The following is a 19,141-nucleotide window of genomic DNA, read 5'->3' on the forward strand; positions in this document are numbered from 1 at the left end:
CATAATCAGTAAGAGCCTTGGGAGGACCAGCCATGAAAAAACTATCTCATCTGTTGTGCAAGATATATGAGATAGGTGAAATACCCTCAGATTTCAAGAAGAGTGTAGTAATTCGAATTCCAAAGAAGACGTGTTGGTTCTGAACAGGTGTATTACCAAACTATAAGTTTAATAAGTCATGCTTGCCAAATATTGAGACAAATTATTTGCAGAAGACTGGGAATGGAAGAACTGATAGAAGCAGACTTTGGGGAAGATATTTGGTTCGTGCAGAAATGTAGGAACACACTAAGCCATAATGACCCTATGACATACCTTAGAAGAAAGTTCATAGCATTTGTAGATTTAAAGAAAACTTTAATCAATGTTGACTGTAATGCACTCTGGAAATCAGAAGGTAGCAGTGATAAAAAACAAGGAACAGAAGGTTATTTGCAACTTGTATAGAAAGCAGAATGCAATTATGAGTCAAAGGATATGAAAGGAAAGTAAAGATGGAGGAGGGATTGAGACAAGGTTGTATCCCAGCAACAATGTTATTAAGTTTGTACATTGAGCAAGATGTTGAGGGAGCGAAGGAGAAATTTGGAGAAGGAATTAATGTGCAGGGAGAAGAAATATAAACATTTAAGATTAACTGGCAACAATGTAATTCTGTCAGAAGCAGCAAAGTGCTAGGAAGAGCAGCTGATCAGAAGAAGTTATAAGATGAACATCAACAAAACTACAGTGTAAATAAATGACCGATGCTGAGGGAGTTTGATTAAGAAATGAGACAGTAAAAGTAGTAGATGGGCTATTTGGACAACAAAGTAACTGATGATGGCCAATGTAGAGAGGATATAAACTGGCTATAGTAAGAAAAGCATTTCTGAAAAAGAGCAATTATCATCTAATATAAATTTAGGTATTAAGAATTCTCTTCTGATGCTATTTGTGTAGAGTGTAGCCTCCTGTGGAAGTGAGATATGGAAGTGAGTACTTCAGACAAGAAGAGAACAGAAGCTTTTTGAAATGTATTGCTACAGAAAAATATTGAAGTTTAGAAGGATATGTCAAGTAACTAATGAGGTGACACCAAATTGAATTGGGGAAAATGAAACTTATGTCACAACTTGAGTGAAAGAGGGGAGCAATTGGTAGGACCCATTCTGAGACATCAAGGAATTGTCAGTTTGGTAATGGAGGGAAGTGTCGGGGTAAAAATTGTTGAAGACAAAGGAATCTATACGGTAAATAGGTTCAATTGTATGCAGGTTGCAGTAGTTATGCAGAGATAAAAAGGCTTGCACTGGATAGGCTAGCATGGAGAGCTGCGTCAAAGCAGGCTTCAGACTGGACGACGACGACGACGACGACGACGATAACGAGGATGCCAAGTGGTGTAGTTTCGAAAAAGGTGCCACATGGCTACCACAAATTTTACTGAAATTGTGTGTGAACTTTCACACATGTTCCCAGTAAGCATTGGTAAAGTTTCACAATCACCAATTCAATACTTCTGGAGATATAGTTATTTGTTTGACCACATAGCGCAGCTACCAACAGTGAATTCGTAAATTTTTGGCAACTTTGAGACACAATATCTCCGGCAGCATTTTCTTGAAAAGGGGGAGGGGGGGGGGGGGGGGCTAGGCCATCTTGTACAAAACTTTGCACTCTTGTAAGTGAAATATTATGTTCTGGTGTAACCACAAGCATTGGAATGTAGATGAATAACGCAAGAGAAGAGAAGGCGGTGAAACAACGTTGGCTAATGGTTCGCTGATTAGGACCGCACAACAACAGGAGTGGCCTCTACAAGAGGAGAATATAAGCGGTGCTCCTGCCAGTCGTGGCTGCTCACTATTCGCTCAGTATTCGGACAGTGTTAGCACAGCCTAGCAGAGAGTGTTAAGGTAGCAGTGACACGTGATCCATATCAATTGCTTGCATGTACATTGTATATAGCAAAGGACACTAACTTGCATGTCACCCATCGCTTGCACCCACTCGTTGTAAATACAAGTTAAGTATTGTCATTCTTCTTATTTGTAATAAAAACTATTAATTTGATTTTGTTTGAATTGTTGTATAGCATTCCAAGAACGCAGCATCCTATAGGCACCCTATAAGCTACGAGTGGGCAGGACCCCACATATTAAAAAAGATTTCCCGATCAGTTTTCATATGGATAATTGATGCAAAATCAGCCAAAAAATACACACTTGAAAAAATGTGAAGTTTATCTTTTTATATCTCTGGAAATAATTGCAGGATAAACTTGAAAATTGGCACATAATAACTTACCAATAAAAGATTGTAGAAAATAAAATTTCATTCTCTTACTGCTTTCCAATCGTTTGCAGATTGAGAAAACTTGATGATTTTCCTAAGAACACCAAAAATCAGTATTTTTATCCAGTTTTTACAAAAACGTCATCTGCAAACTCTTTCAAACCATTTTCATCAGAAAAACCATGTTCTAAACCACCTAAGAGCTGGATTTGGTTTTGCAATGAAAGCTTATAAGGGCCTATAAAAGTCGACAAAGTGAAGGTGCATTGAAAATTGGGCACACATTCCGCTGGTACTTGATCTGAATCTGACATCTTTTGTCATGTTCTATAGTTGTTGAGTACTCTCTTTGGAAGATAATGAGTCTTGATTACTAGGAAATGCGGCTGAGCCAGAACTATAGCAAATATAGAATCTTTTTTCTAGTTTTAGACATCTCTACAACATTCAGCTGTACAGAATTCATTTTATAAACAATAAAATTGAATGAGGATAAACAATAAAAAGTCTTTTCCATTTTTGTGGCTCTTATAATCTCTAATAATTTGAGGCAATCAAACTGGAAAAGGTAATTTTTTGTGTTCTTATCAAAACATTTCCATCAGTAACATCATATGGCCAGCAGTATAATTTTCCCTCAAGATATTCTACAGTAAATTTATGCAACCTGTAAAAAATAAAGTAGTTTGAAATAAACATATGCTTATTATCGTAAAAGAGGCCTTTTTCAACTTAGGCCTGTGAGGCTTAATAGAAATGAATCATCAGGATTGGGATTTTGTGTAAAGAAACCCTTATAAGGCTTGAGAACTTGCTGTAAAGAAACACTCCCATGGCTGCTGTCTTACAGCTATCAGGTGCGCCCCTATGGCACTGGGGGATGCTGGTTTTCTCACAGATAAAGCAGCAGTGGTTAAGCAACCATGGGCCACAGCAACATGTTTATACAATTTTTCATCCGTACACTGTTCCATCAAAACTGCAGGCTACACTAACACAAAGTACCCTATACCTTAAACTGGAATGAAACTAACACATTAATCACATTACACAATAAGAAGGCATACCAATAATTACCTACAACAAGGTGTTGACAGATGTGAAAATTACCGAACTATCAGTTTAATAAGTCACAGCTGTAAAATACTAACGCGAGTTCTTTACAGACGAATGGAAAAACTAGTAGAAGCCGACCTCGGGGAAGATCAGTTTGGATTCCGTAGAAATGTTGGAACACGTGAGGCAATACTGACCCTACGACTTATCTTAGAAGCTAGATTAAGGAAGGGCAAACCTACGTTTCTAGCATTTGTAGACTTAGAGAAAGCTTTTGACAATGTTGACTGGACTACTCTCTTTCATATTCTGAAGGTGACAGGGAGCGAAAGGCTATTTACAATTTGTACAGAAACCAGATGGCAGTCATAAGAGTCGAGGGACATGAAAGGGAAGCAGTGGTGGGGAAGGGAGTGAGACAGGGCTGTAGTCTATCCCCAATGTTATTCAATCTGTATATTGAGCAAGCAGTGAAGGAAACAAAAGAAAAATTTGGAGTAGGTATTAAAATCCATGGAGAAGAAATAAAAACTTTGAGGTTCGCCGATGACATCGTAATTCTGTCAGACAGCAAAGGACTTGGAAGAGCAGTTGAACGGAATGGATAGTGTCTTGAAAGGAGGATATAAGATGACCATCAACACAAGCAAAACGAGGATAATGAAATGTAGTCGAATTAAGTCGGGTGATGCTGAGGGAATTAGATTAGGAAGTGAGACACTTAAAGTAGTAAAGGAGTTTTGCTATTTGGGGAGCAAAATAACTGATGATGGTCGAAGTAGAGAGGATATAAAATGTAGACTGGCAATGGCAAGAAAAGCGTTTCTGAAGGAGAGAGGTTTGTTAACATCAAGTATAGATTTAAGTGTCAGGAAGTCATTTCTGAAAGTATTTGTATGGAGTGTAGCCATGTATGGAAGTGAATCATGGACGATAAATAGTTTGGATAAGAAGAGAATAGAAGCTTTCGAAATGTGGTGCTACAGAAGAATGCTGAAGATTAGATGGGTAGATCACATAACTAATGAGGAAGTATTGAATCGGATTGGGGAGAAGAGAAGTTTGTGGCACAACTTGACCAGAAGAAGGGATCGGTTGGTAGGACATGTTCTGAGGCATCAAGGGATCACCAATTTAGTATTGGAGGGCAGCGTGGAGGGTAAAAATCGTAGAGGGAGATCAAGAAATGACTACACTAAGCAGATTCAGAAGGATGTAGGTTGCAGTAGGTACTGGGAGATGAAGAAGCTTGCACAGGATAGAGTAGCATGGAGAGCTGCATCAAACCAGTTTCAGGACTGAAGACCACAACAACAACAACAACAACAACAACAACAACAACAACATGAATCCATTCCAAAAAAAGTCAGCCGGACTACTATGCAGTGTGACAGTGGCGTAAAACCTGCAGGCTATTTATACAATGTGTGCTATTTTGCTACCATGAGCTCCACTGACTTGGTAATGCACAGCTACATTGTGAAGTTTATAATCAGTTCGATTTTGTAGTTGTAGCAGAAAAACAAACTGAAATATGTCCCAATGAGTCATGACAAATGGCACCTCTTTTTTTAAAAAAGTTTCCAGAGTTACTGAAAGTTTCTCTCTTCCTGACCATTTTAGTATTTCCTTCCCCAGAGAGTGCTAAACAATCGTAGAACATGATAAAAGATATCAGATTTGAGTATCAACGGAATATGGGCCTGCTTTGAATGCACTCCCACCTTGTTGATTTTTAGGGCTTTATTCAGTCCCATTGCAAAACCAAATACAGTTTTTTAGGTGGTTTAGCACATGATGTTTTCTAATGAAAATCATTTAAAAGAGTTTACAGAAGTCTCTTTTTTTGTAAAAGTGGGCCAAAAATAGCATTTTTTGGTAAATTGTCAACTTTACCTGCAGTTTGTGAACTATTGGAAAACAGTAGGAGAACGAATTTTTATATTTTACTGTGCAATTTTTCAGTTTGATCCCACAATTACTTCCAGAAATATAAAAAGTGAAACTTCACATTTTTCAAAGTATTTAATTTTTCTGTCAACTTTGCTTCAAAGTAACCATAAAAAAATTGCCCAGGAAATCTTTTTTTATTATTCTGCTTAAGAGAATGTAAAATGTACAATATGACCTAGTTTTGTTTCTTCCTTGAAAATACTGGCAGAGATATCATGTCTCAAAGTTGCTCAAAACTGATGGGTGCACTGTTGGTAGCTGTGCTATATGGTCAAGCGAAGGACTCTTATCTCCAGAAGTATTGAATTAGTGATTGTGAAACTTTACCAATATTTATCAGGAACATGAGCGCATGTTCATACAAAATTTCATCAAAATCCGCGATGGTTATGTGGGAACTTCCTAGACCACTTGTCATGGAATGTCCTTATTAATAGATGGTTTAAATTCTGTCATTGTCTAAGGCTTAGCCATGTGAAAACAGGTAAGAATTCAAAATTTCCTTAGAGAAAACAAATTGAAATTGTCATGAAGCTATATTTCAAGTTTGTTAGCTTTGACTACGCTGGTGGTGGATTACTGTTTAATGATGACCTTGAACATGTAGATTGCTTTAATTGTTCATATTTTCTGTTTTTTCTTTCTCTGATTATTTTATAATGGTTGTTAGGTGTGGGAATGTCAACTGGGCCCGCCGACAGTCGTGTAACATGTGCAATGCTCCAAAGTATGGTGAGGTTGAAGAACGTACTGGTTATGGGGGAGGTTACAATGACCGTGGCGTTGTGGAATATGTACGCCGTTCGGACTCAGATGATGAATATGATGAGGTAATGGAGTAATTCTGTGCAGTAGGTGCACAGATCAGTATATTTTTGTTTATATTCCTTTACTATAATAATATTTATGAATTTGTGTGTCACTCATTAGTGCACATTAATTTGTGTTTTTAGTGTTGGACTCCATGCAATCACTATGTATGTAGACATGCCTTGATCAGCCAGAACATTATGACCATGAATCTAATAGTTGGTATAAACCGCCTTTGACACAGATAAGTCACGACACGTTGTGGCATGGAAGCAATGAGGCCTTGGCAGGTCGCTGGAGAGAATTGACACCACATCCGAACACACAAGTCATCCCCCGCCCCCTGTGGGTCCGGGGGTTAGAATAGACCCGAGGTATTCCTGCCTGTCGTAAGAGGTGACTAAAAGGAGTCCCTCCCCCTCAAGGGGTAGTTAGCGCCTGCGTCCAGAGACGGACGGTTCCACGACCTATATTTGCGGTCATTTTGGTTTGTTCACTTTTTCTGATTTCTTCCTTCCTTTGGTTGGTTCCTTTCTTTGTTCTTCTCCATCTCACTGTCTTTCTTACTCTTCTCCTTGCCTTCTCTGGTCTCCGCCTCGGCGTTTGAGACAGTCTGTCCTTTCTTTCCCTCTCTCCTTTCTTTCCCTCTCTCCTTTCTTTTTCCTTTTCTTCCTTCCTCCCTGTGCATGCCTGAAGGCCAACCCACGCATTCGCACTAGCCGGTGACAGGGTAACGCATAATTCCCCACCTTGGGTAGACAAGTAAGGCATGCACGTACCCCCTGGTAAAGGCCAGGCCCAGGGAGGGGTGATTGCCTGAGCTGACACCTTCCGACCATGCCGATTGGTCCCTCCGTCCATTTCTCGGGAGGTGTGACCTGAGGTGTGAACAATCACCTAAGGCGGGAGTGCCCTCTGAGAGGGTCCCCACAAGGAAGGAGCACGCCGTCGGAGACGCTGGCAATCATTCCTCCGCAATGGATTTCTCTTCTTCTTCTCTCTTGACTTCTGCCCACAAACGGAAACTTGACCAGCCACCACTGACAAAAGTACTACCGCCTGCCCCACAGTACCTCGTAGTTTCTCGATCTGAGGACGGTAAGGATTTTTCCTCTGTCAACCCTTTCGTTATCCAGAAGGGTGTAGATGCCATAGCCGGATCGGTCAAGTCTTGTACCAGGTTGCGTAACGGTACCTTGTTACTAGAAACTGAGAGTGCCTTTCAGGCACAAAAACTGCTTCGGGCCACACTCCTGTACATGTTCCCTGTCCGGGTGGAGGCTCACCGCACTTTAAATTTGTCTCATGGTGTGGCATATACTAGATCACTCGACAGAGTGACTGACGAGGAGATTCAGTCTTTCCTCACTGAGCAGGGCATGACGGCTGTCCACAGGGTCATGAAAAAGGTCAACAATGACCTTGTACCGACCCGGACACTCTTCTTGACCTTTGCTAGTGTTCAGCTGCCGTCGCGCATCAAAGCGGGCTACGAGGTTATTTCTGTTCGCCCCTATGTGTCCCTTGTGGCAGGGATGCCCATGAGGGTGACTGTCCACCTCTGTCTCCTCATTGTGTGAACTGTCAGGGTGACCATGCAGCATCCTCCCGCGACTGTCCCATCTACAAGGATGAACGCTGTATCCAAGAAATTCGGGTCAAAGAGAAAGTGTCCACCTCGGCTGCTCGCAAGCTTTTTGCTAGTAGGAAGCCCACGCTGCTCCCAGCGGGGAAATACAGTACTGTCCTCTCCTCTCCTCGGACTACCAGGGAGGTGGCGGTGCAGACATGCAGACATACGGTTGTCCGTTCGGCCAGTGCTAAGATCGCCCGGTCGACGTCTCCTCTTCCTCCCATCACCCCTCAGACACAAGCACCTTTATCAGCTTGTGCCAAGACAAAGACCCAGAAGTCAGATGCACGGGCCTTCAAGAAGGAACCGTCTCGTGCAGACCTCCTACGTACCTCGAACTCCCAGCCATCGACCAATACTTCCACAAAACGTCCTTCCAAGAAGGCTCATAGGAAGCACAGTTCTCCTTCCCCGCCATGGCGCATTTTTTCTCCTGCACCACCCAGTGGTTGCCGCCCCAGGCCGTCATCCGTTTCACCTGGCCGCACCGCTGCTAACCGAACATCTGGCTGTTCACCAGCGGAGGAAGCTCCCCCTCCCGGCCATCTTAACAAGATGGCGGATGAACCTATAGAACAAATGGACAATGACTGCCTGCCTACTGCTAGCGGCGGCAGTGCTCGCTCGAAGCCAGGCCCTCAGCGGCCTTCGAGGTGACCCCTTCTTGCATCTTCTTCTTCTTCTTCTTCTCCTCCTCCTCCTCCTCCTCCTCCTCCTCACGATGGCACTTATTCACTGGAATATTCGCAGCATTCACTCCAACCGAGAGGACTTGAAATGGATGCTCTGCTTGCACCGTCTGCTCGTCGTTGCCCTCCAGGAAACGAAGCTACGCCCATGCGATCACATTGCCTTGGCACACTACACCTCTGTGCGTTTTGACCTACCCCCTGTGGCAGGTATTCCGGTTCGTGGAAGGGTTATGTTGCTGGTCCGGGATGATATCTACTATGACCCTATCACATTGCACACCGGCCTGCAGGCAGTTGCCGTCTGCATTACTCTCCCCACTTTCACATTTTCCATTTGTACTGTTTACACTCCATCTTCGTCTGCCGTTACCAGGGCAGACATGTTGCAAATTATTGCTCAGCTACCTGCACCATTTTTGTTAACTGGAGACTTCAGTGCTCACCATCCTCTTTGGGCCTCTCCAGCATCCTTTCCAAGGGGCTCCCTGTTAGCAGATGTTTTCAACCAGCTCAATCTTGTATGCCTCAATACTGGCGCCCCTACTTTTCTTTCAGACACATCTCACACCTATTCCCATTTAGACCTCTCTGTATGTACTACCCAACTTGCGCGCCGGTTTGAGTGGTATGCGCTTTCTGATACATATTCGAGCGACCACTTCCCGTGTGTTATCCATCTCCTGCATCATACCCCTTCTCCGTGCTCAACTAGTTGGAACATCTCCAAAGCAGACTGGGGGCTCTCCTCTTCCAGGGCGACCTTTCAGGATCAAAGCTGCGATAGTCAGGTCACACATCTCATGGAAGTCATTCTCACTGCTGCTGAATATTCCATAATATTCCATCCCTCACACTACTTCTTCTCCACGTCGCGTACCGGTCCCCTGGTGGACCGCAGCATGTAGAGACGCTTTACGTGCTCGTCGACGTGCCTTACGCACCTTTAAACGCCACCCTACTGTGGCGAGTTGTATCAGTTATAAACAATTACGTGCGCAGTGTCGTCGTATTATTAAAGAAAGCAAGAAAGCCAGCTGGGCTGCTTTCATAAGCACTTCAACTCCTTCTTCTGTTGTCTGGGGTAGCCCGCGCCGGCTATCTGGCACTAAGGTCCACTCACCAGTTTCTGGGTTGACGGTCGCGAATGACGTCCTTATGGCTCCTGAGGATGTCTCCAATGCCTTCGTCCGCTTTTTCGCAGAGGTTTCGAGCTCCGCTCATTACCACCCTGCCTTCTTCCCCCGAAAACAGGCAGAGGAGGCTAGGCCACCTAACTTCCACTCCTCAAATCGTGAAAGTTATAATGCCCCATTCACCATGCGGGAACTCGAAAATGCACTTGCCCGGTCATGGTCCTCCGCTCCAGGTCCTGATTCTATTCACATTCAGATGCCGAAGAACCTTTCTCGTGCGGGTAAAGGTTTCCTTCTTCGTACTTACAATCACATCTGGATTGAGGGACATGTTCCCGCATGCTGGCGCGAGTCTATTGTTGTACTGATTCCTAAGCTGGGGAAGGACAAGCACTTGCCCTCCAGTTATCGACCCATCTCGTTTACCAGCTGTGTCTGTAAGGTGATGGAGCGAATGGTTAACTCTTGTTTGGTTTGACTGCTCAAATCTCGACACGTACTTACCAATGTACAATGTGGATTTCGTAGGCGCCGCTCTGCTGTTGACCATCTGGGTATCTTGTCGACCTTCATTATGAATAACTTCTTGCGGAAGCACCCGACTGCGGCTGTGTTCTTTGATTTGGAGAAGGCTTACGACACCTGTTGGAGGGCGGGCATTCTCCGCACCATGCATACGTGGGGCCTTCGCGGTCGCCTCCCTCTTTTTATTCGTTCCTTTTTAATGGATCGACAGTTCAGGGTACGTGTGGGTTCTGTCCTGTCAGATAGCTTTCGCCAGGAGAATGGGGTGCCACAGGGCTCGGTTTCGAGCGTCACTCTCTTTGCCATAGCGATCAATCCAATAATGGATTGCCTCCCAGCTGATGTATCAGGCTCCCTTTTCGTGGACGATTTTACCATCTATTGCAGCACGCAGCGTACATGTTTCCTGGAGTGCTGTCTTCAGCGTTCTCTTGACCGTCTTTACTCCTTGAGTGTCGCCAATGGCTTCCGTTTTTCTGCCGAGAAGACGGTCTGTATTAACTTCTGGCACTACAAAGAGTTTCTCCCACCATCCTTACGACTCGGTCCCGTTGCTCTCCCATTCGTGGAGACAAAAAAAATTTTAGGTATTACATTTGACAGGAAACTTAGCTGGTCTCCACATGTGTCATATTTGGCTGCCTGTTGTTCCCATTCTCTAAATGTCCTCCGTGTTCTCAGTGGTATGTCGTGGGGAGCGGATCGAACCGTCCTACTCCGCCTATATAGGTCGATCATCCGCTCCAACCTGGATTATGGGAGCTTTATATACTCCTCTGCATGGCCGTCCATCTCACGCCGCCTCAACTCCATACATCATCGAGGTTTACACCTTGCAATCAGAGCGTTTTATATTAGTCCCGTCGAGAGTCTTCATGCTGAAGCCAGTGAATTGCCACTCACCTACCGTCGCGATATACTGCTTTGTCGTTATGCCTGTCGGCTACTGTCAATGCCCGACCACCCATCATATCGTTCCTTTTTTGACGACTCTCTCGACCGTCAATACGGGTTGTATGTCTCTGCCCTGCTACCCCCTGGAGTTCGCTTTCGTCGCATCCTTAAACACCTTGATTTTTCACTCCCTGCAACCTTTAGAGTGGGCGAGAGCCACACGCCACCTTGGCTCCAGGCTCAGGTTCGCATTCACCTTGAACTCAGCTCGCTCCCAAAGGAGGTTACCCCCGGTTCAGTATACCACTCCCGTTTTGTCGAACTTCGTTCGAAGTTCATTAATATGACCTTCATTTATACAGATGGCTCTAAGACCAATGACGGGGTCGGGTGTTCTTTTATTGTTGGGGCACAAAGTTTCAAATACTGGCTACATGACCATTAGTTCGGTCTTCACAGCTGAGCTGTTTGCCCTCTACCAGGCTGTTCTTTACGTCTGCCGCCACTGACATTCTGCTTATGTCGTCTGCTCCGATTCTCTGAGCGCCATCCAGAGCCTCAGTGATCCGTATCCGGTTCACCCTTTTGTGTACCGGATCCAACGCTCTCTTCAGCAGCTGGTGGACGACGGGTCTCCAGTTAGCTTTATGTGGGTTCCTGGCCATGTCGGTATCCCTGGTAACGAAGCTGCAGATGCCGCGGCCAAGGCTGCAGTCCTCCAGCCTTGGACGGCTTCTTGTTGTGTCCCTTCATCAGATTGTAGCAGGGACATTTGTTGGTGCATTTTATCGCTGTAGCATGCCGATTGGGTTGCACTTATGGTCCTTCTCAGCGGGAGGAGGTCATTTTGGCCCGGCTACGAATTGTACACTGCCGGTTCAGCCTACGCCATCTTCTGACGGCTGCGACGGCGCTGTTCTGTCCATATGGGCAATTGCTGACGGTCCACCAAATTTTAATGTCCTGTCCGGATTTTACTACACTGCGTCTTAATCTTGGCCTGCCATGTCTCTGGATGCCATTTTAGCGAATGACCCAGGAGCTGTTGCTCGCGTTCTTTGTTTTATCAAGTTCACACACCTGTCTGTCTGTCTGTCTGTCTGTTGTGCTCACTTGACTTCTCCTTTGTCCTCACCAACACCAGATCCCCAACTCTTATCTCTGTCACATTCAGCTTTCTGTCATGTCTTTGCATGGCTCTTCTCTCCATGTTCTCCCTTACAAAAGTTTCCAACTCTTCTCAACTCATTATACAGGGAATCAACATGGTATGAGGTCAGATTTGGTTGAACTCTACCTCCCATGTTGAAAATCCCATTGAGCTGTGCTTTGCACAGTTCATTACAGTTTCAAAATCTTGCAGATATTGCACCCAAGAGCTTTGTATATTGTTACAGTATGTCCTGCAGAGCTGTCCCAGTTCTCTCATACATCGTTCTGCCAGATTGCTCAAGGGATGATGTACTGAGATTCTTGTATGCTTTATCTTTGCAGTGTCTGTAAACTTAATCTGATCATTACTAGTGAATTGGGATTCATTGTCATTTCAAATAGCTTTAGGTACACTAATCAAAGGAAAATACTCTTGTGTGAACTAGGAAATCAGAGTCTTAGTGGTTGCCCATTTGATTGCATACAACTTGATATATTTACAAAATACATCTGCTATTACAAAAATGTATTTCCATCTTCCAGCCCAACATTTTGCTTCATTATTTCAGTGCGTTTTTGAGGTCCGTAGTGTCCAAAGCACAGGTGCACTTGTTGAATTAAGTCATTGACATAGTTCTCTGGACAACATAACATCCATTCATCACTGTTTTTGTTTGCCCTTCTGAACAAAATTCCCTTATGTATTTTGTAATATTTATTCAAATTTTTCTCCTCTCTAGTTCCCAGGTGCCTCTTTATCTGTTGTAGTTTGGTATCCTGATCCTGTGATCTTCTCATGTCCCTACATACTCCTCTTGATATTTTTCTCGCTTGGCAAACCCTTTATGTATAGCATTTCAAATTCTTTATTTCCATTGTCTTTCTACCTTAGCATATCCCTGGTTCCCACTGGTAATATTGAGAAAGCATCTGCCCCAACATTTTCAGTTCCCTTTATGTACTGGGTGCTTTAATTAAATAGCTGCAGGAATGTAGCCCACCTCATTAATCTGCTGTTCAACAATTTACATTCACGTAAATAGCTCAATGCTCTATGACCAGTGAAAACAATCACATCATGACCCAGTAGATAATTTCTTAACTTTGTGAATGCCCACACAACTGCTAACAGCTCATTTCCAGTGATCCCGTAACTCAGCTCATGTTTGGAAAGAGTTCTAAATGCAAAAGCTATACTCCTCTGTTCTTCGTGTCCACCTACTACTTTTTTCCGTGACAGTGCCACTCCCAAAGCATAATCACTACTGTCAGTGTGCAAACACTAAGACAGGGTTGGATCCAGGTGGTATAGTATTCCAATGCCATTTAAACTATCCTTTATTTCCTGAAAATCTTTGGTGCAATCTTGTGTCCACATCCAAGTTGCATGTTTCTTTAGTAACTTGATTAGGTTTGGTGAGTTTGGACTCTGGTTCCTGATAAACTTTCAATAGAAATTACACATTCCTAAAAGGACTTGAATTGCTTCTTGTTACAAGGAATTGGTCACTTAGCTAAAGCCTCTATCCTGTCTTTCTTTGGTATCTTTCCTGTGGGCATGTCCCAAGAATTCTATTTCCTTCCTGGCAAACTCACACTTGCTTAGTTTTAGCTTCATGTCTCCCCTTTTAAGGGCAGCTAACACTTCCCTCAATAGATGGCAGTGACTTCCCCAGTTTACAGATGCCATCTATGTGTAATTTACGTAGAATGTCAGTTTGCTCAAAAGCTCTATATGTAAAACATGATCTAATGCCCTTATAAAAATAGTCACAGAAGCGTTAAGACCAAAAGGAACCACCATATAAGACAGCAGCATTCTGCCTACTATTATTGGCTAAGGGAATGTGCCAGAAACAAGATGTCAGATCCACACGTGACATCATTTTGGCATGATGGAACTGATAGAGCAGATCATCCATATTTTCTGGATGGCCTGTTTCCCTACAGATTATGGTATTCAGCTTTCTAGCATCTAACACAAGCCTCACTGGTTTATCGCTCTTCTTGACGACAACTAGTGGGTTATTGTATTAACTATTGCTTCTCTCTATTATCACTATCTGCAGCATTCTTTCCAGTTCAATTTCAGCTGCCTTCCTTAGTGCTGCAGCTTTGTGGTATGGTCTCTGCATGAATGGTTATTTACACACAAGATCATGCTGGTCCTTCCTGTGTCCTTCACTTATCCCTTCATTATTATCAATGTTGTGTTTAATCTCTGACATTGTCTTCTTCAGCTCTCTGTGGCTTCCCCTCCCCCCTGCTGCTGTTCACTGTTTTCTTTTGCCCTTTGGTCCACTACAAATGATGCTATCATTATTTTCCCTGTTGATGATTTGTTTTAGTCTGTTACTAAATTAGCCCCACTTTCATCTATCTTTAACGGATTTCTTTTACAGTCTAGAACAGCTCCTAAATCGGTCATCTAATCCATTCCAATAATAAAATTCATACACAGTTCTGGAATAACCGTACAGTTGTAACTAAATTCAGTGTCACCTATCTTAAATCACAGCATTACCTGTGTCCTACCAGGTTTGCTGAACCTGCTAGCCGCACCTATAATCCACATTCCAATGACTGGCGATTCCATAACTTGTGAAATGGATTTCAGATGTTCATAAAACATTTCAGAGATCCCACTAATCTCACTGTTTGAAACAAGAAGTGCTTCAGTCTCAAACCCTCCAACACTCACTCTAATTTCTGGTTGTAATTTTACTACCTTATTACTTCTAAAAAGTTCTTCATCAAGCAGATTATTCTCAATGCTTTGAAATTCATCTATAGCACCTTCCATTGTCGTAATATTGAATCCTCCCTCTATGTGATTAATTGCCTTATTGCTGCTCCCAGAACTAATATTACATTTTAATTTAACACAGTCTACTTCCACATTTACATCTGTACTATTTGTACCCCCCAGCTGCATTGACAACACAGTGCAAAACATAGCTGTCTATCACCCCAGTTTCATCAAGAAGTTCCTCAGTAGCTGCCAGTAATTTCGTATTTTTCATTTTCCATGTGATGAATTTTTTTTATCCACTGTACTTTAGCATTGCTGGTGGCCTGGTCTTTTCTTGTTGCTCTAAACTACTGACTACATTTATAAATTCTTCACTAATTTCATCTAGCCCTGACTTTGGTACCCAAAAAGATGAAATTCCAATTTGTTTACTATTTTCACTCATGTACTTACTTATTGCTACCTCTACATTTGCATTTGCATTAGATACATGCTAGTGCCCCCTGTCTACCATAAATTTTGTCTTCTGTGCTTGAAGAACTATTTACACCAATAACATCTACATTGCATACAGGATGTGCCTCTGCAGCACTACTGGTTACTATAATAGGTATCTGAGGCATTGCTCGTGATAATTGCTTCATAAAGATCTCTAGTAATACTGCTTATACCATTAATATTATTAGGTGAATCTGCTTCCACTGCCAATTTACTGCATCCTCTACACTAGCATCAACATCAGCAAAAGCACATACATCAGCAGCAACTTTCTTGACACAAGATTCAAAATTCACATCACCATCAACAACATTTGAAATGTCACATATAGAACCAGCATGGGGAATATGAGCACTTAAAGGATCCACCCTTCCAACTTCTGCATGCATAGAAACACAACTGTGCCGCTCAGTAGTATTAATACACACACTCTCAACTTTTCTATTGTCAGCTACAGTATCAGAACAAACAGAACTATGATATCTCAAAATTGTCAGACTAGTATTTCCATCATTATAAATATTTGTATTTTCACCATTCGTTCCATCACTTGATTCAGCCCATTGGGAAAAAAACTGCTTATATTTTCATTGACACACTTTTCTTTGAATTCTCTCTCCCCCTTCCAATTCTATCGAGCACATTCAAAAAATTCTCCCCAAAATTCACCTTCACCCAAAATCCTCTCCATATGAAATGAATTAAACTGCCTTTCTCTCTTTGTCTTTATCCTAGCTTGGGCCTCAGGTGGGATATCTACTCATTTCCCCAGTTGTGAGATATGGCTGACCCCCGAACTGTCCCTTCAACATGATCATATTGTGGCCTATTGTTATCCCTTCTATCATTTGATCCTGAGTTTCTTCTACCATCATTCGTGGAATCTTTGTGGGAATTTCTGTAGTCATCCTTGTAATTCCTCTTGTTCCTTCTATCATGATTTCTGTCATGGAAATTTTTTATGTTTCTGACCGGTAAAGCAGTATCCATATTCCCAACATAATCAAGGAATAAGTGTACCTCATCTCCTGGAGCATTTATGAGATACTATTGTTCATCATCAGGTAGTCTCCTCTTTAAAGTGGAAATGATGATCAATGCTAATTTTTCTTTCCGCTATACAAAAATCTCTCATATTTCCCTTCCCCTGGGCTATATACAGCCCCATAAAAAAAATGGATTCTGGATTGTTTTACCTCTCCCCACTATTTATTTAAAAATCCCTTCTCAAAGTCTTCAGAAGTCATAAAATTGTTCCGAATTTGGTTTGCACATGACAAAGCTTCCCCTTCTAATAACCCTCTCATAAACTTAATCTTTTGCAAATCAGTCATTGCATCCACAAATTGATCTCTACAATATGCAACAAAATTGGCTGGATGACATGGAAAATATTCTGATCATTATGTATGGGCAGCATATTTACAATGTTGCTAACATTTCCATGTTCCATCTTAGCTGCCTTTGACTCTCTTTTCGATTTTCTTTGATACCACAGTACTGACATCAAGCTTTATTTACTCACTTTACTATTTACTTCACTAACCTTTTCTATTATACCTATATAATTCCTTTCCAATTCATCTTGCAGCCGTCCTTCCAATTTGGAATTTTCAGTTGTGCAGTTTTCATCCAACTTAACAATTTTGTCCCTTACCTCTGCATTTAATCTGACACATTCCTGTTCATTTCTATTTCTAATCTAAACTTGCCTTCCATTTCTGACAGCCCCTTATTAAATCTTTCCTCCACAGACTGTACACTGCTTTTTATTTCATTCGTACTACTCGTAACTTCTTTTGACTGTTTGTTCATTTAGCTTCCTTGGGTTTTTAATTGCACTTCTTATGCTTGCACCCTATTTTGAACATCATTTACACTTTTCTGCAATTGAGCAAGAGGGATCAAAATTTCTTTGAATGTATTTACATCAGTAATGTCTATTGGAACAAAAATATTTTCATCTGTTGATTACACATCACTTGCAGCATTATTCACAGTTGTTGATTCCCTCATTATGACAACCAAAGAAAACACACACAAATGTTTGCACTACACGACTATAAATGTTGCACATAGTACACACGTGCAGATTTGCTTTACTTTTGAAGTTTTCATCTCCGCTATTGCACTTCGTAGTGCCAGAATTTGCTGCCGCGACGTATCTGCCGTTGTCTTGTGTTGTACTGCACTACTGCTGTCCCCATGGTTCCTGCTGCTTGTCTCTGCCGCCTGTGTGATTTCCACTCCTTTATTTGCCGCCAAACCCCCGTTGAAGCACCAAATCGTTGTTTAATCCTTCTTCACTGCTTCTTGTCACAACCAACACTGCCTTCATGCGCCCCCATTTTGTAACACTAAATAGCCCCACTCACTATGAAAAATCTCATTGTTGTTTTCTGTTAACCTGTTGGCTCTATCTAGGGACGATTTTGCTTAGCATCTTGCCAATACCAGCTTTATGTGATATTTGTTCCCTTAATGCAGGTGGTTGGGCTAATAAAAATCACCACACTCCAGCACTGCCCCAATGGTTAAGACCCCAAGCAACATGGGGCCCCTCACCACTTGCACTGCTTCCACCACGTTCAGACACACAAAGATGTCCGTCCAAAATAACAGAGATTTCTGCAACTTTTCCACATTCTGGCATTCTAAAACTATTTTCTATGGCTAAATGTCACTTTTCTTGAACAAATATAACTATTGTATTTTAATGCTGTGGAAAATCCTTGTAAGGTATGTGGTGCTTGCATACACTATGTAAGCATACTGATTTCCTGCAAAAATAACCAACATGTGGAAATAGGATCTTTGCATTATTTCAAAGAGCTTCTATGATGTCTGCCACTGACCATCAACGTTATTGTAATGTTATAAGGTGTAGATGCACTACAGACTTGCATGGTCAGCAAGTTTCTTGATTATTAGCAGTACCACCACATGGTCCTTTGCCGTGTGATGTGGCAAAGAAATATCACTCTGCAGACACACTGAAATCAGACCGATGAAAAGTAGTGTTGGCAAAATTCTTGCAACTCTTATATTGGGCTGCAGTACCATCTGAGAAGTACTACACATATTTGGGTGTTACATGGAAATAGTGTCTCCTGAAGGTAACAAAGTGACGCTGAAAAATATGACCATTCACTGTGTCGTATTTAAGGCATTCTGATATTTAAAAAAAAATGTGATTGCATGGTTTCATGGGTGTCTATAATGAACAACAAGTGAATGCCTGTGCATTGTTCCAATGAAACCCCTGCACCTCATCCTGAAGGACAAATGGATAATGTTCTGAAAAGTCACATATGAAATGTATTCATTGTCTCCAGGTGTGTCTTTCAGATGTTGTAGAAATTCAGGCTGTTGGTGGCTACGAAGTAATGCAGCAGAAGCTTTTTTAATTGTCTGCGAGGTTTTCCAAGAAGTTTTCCAATGATACATACAGCCGGAGAGTTGTTTTGTCTGTACATGTCCACAGTTTAGATGTTTTATCATTTCCATTTTCATCAAACAACTCTTGCAGGTCTGTCATGATAGAATATATACCTGGGCAGTTTCCACATGTGAATGTATAGAATTTTGAGTGTGCAGGATTACAAATGATCCCAGCAAGATAGTGTTTGTAGGTGCTAAGTTGATTGTCTGCATCATGCATGATTTGTTTTAATCTGGACCCTCCCAACTTGAGTCCTGGGTGTTCATCTTAGAATGTCTGATACTGTTGATACAAGTTTCTCAGCATTAGTCATTCTTGTTTATG

At 42.2% G+C, this 19,141-nt stretch overlaps 1 protein-coding gene across 6 annotated transcripts in view; it reads left to right on the forward strand.

Annotated features, from left to right (window-relative positions):
- The window catches only part of LOC126299571 (zinc finger Ran-binding domain-containing protein 2), a 76,545-nt gene that overhangs the window by 34,117 nt on the left and 23,287 nt on the right, over positions 1-19,141 (forward strand). For all 6 annotated transcript variants that reach the window (XM_049991574.1, XM_049991576.1, XM_049991575.1 and 3 more), the window contains exon 4: positions 5,957-6,116. In XM_049991574.1, the coding sequence (XP_049847531.1) occupies positions 5,957-6,116 (160 nt within the window). The remainder of the gene's footprint in view (positions 1-5,956; positions 6,117-19,141) is intronic.

This window comes from Schistocerca gregaria, chromosome X, assembly GCF_023897955.1.
Source record: "Schistocerca gregaria isolate iqSchGreg1 chromosome X, iqSchGreg1.2, whole genome shotgun sequence".
NCBI classification, from domain to species: Eukaryota; Metazoa; Arthropoda; class Insecta; order Orthoptera; family Acrididae; genus Schistocerca; species Schistocerca gregaria.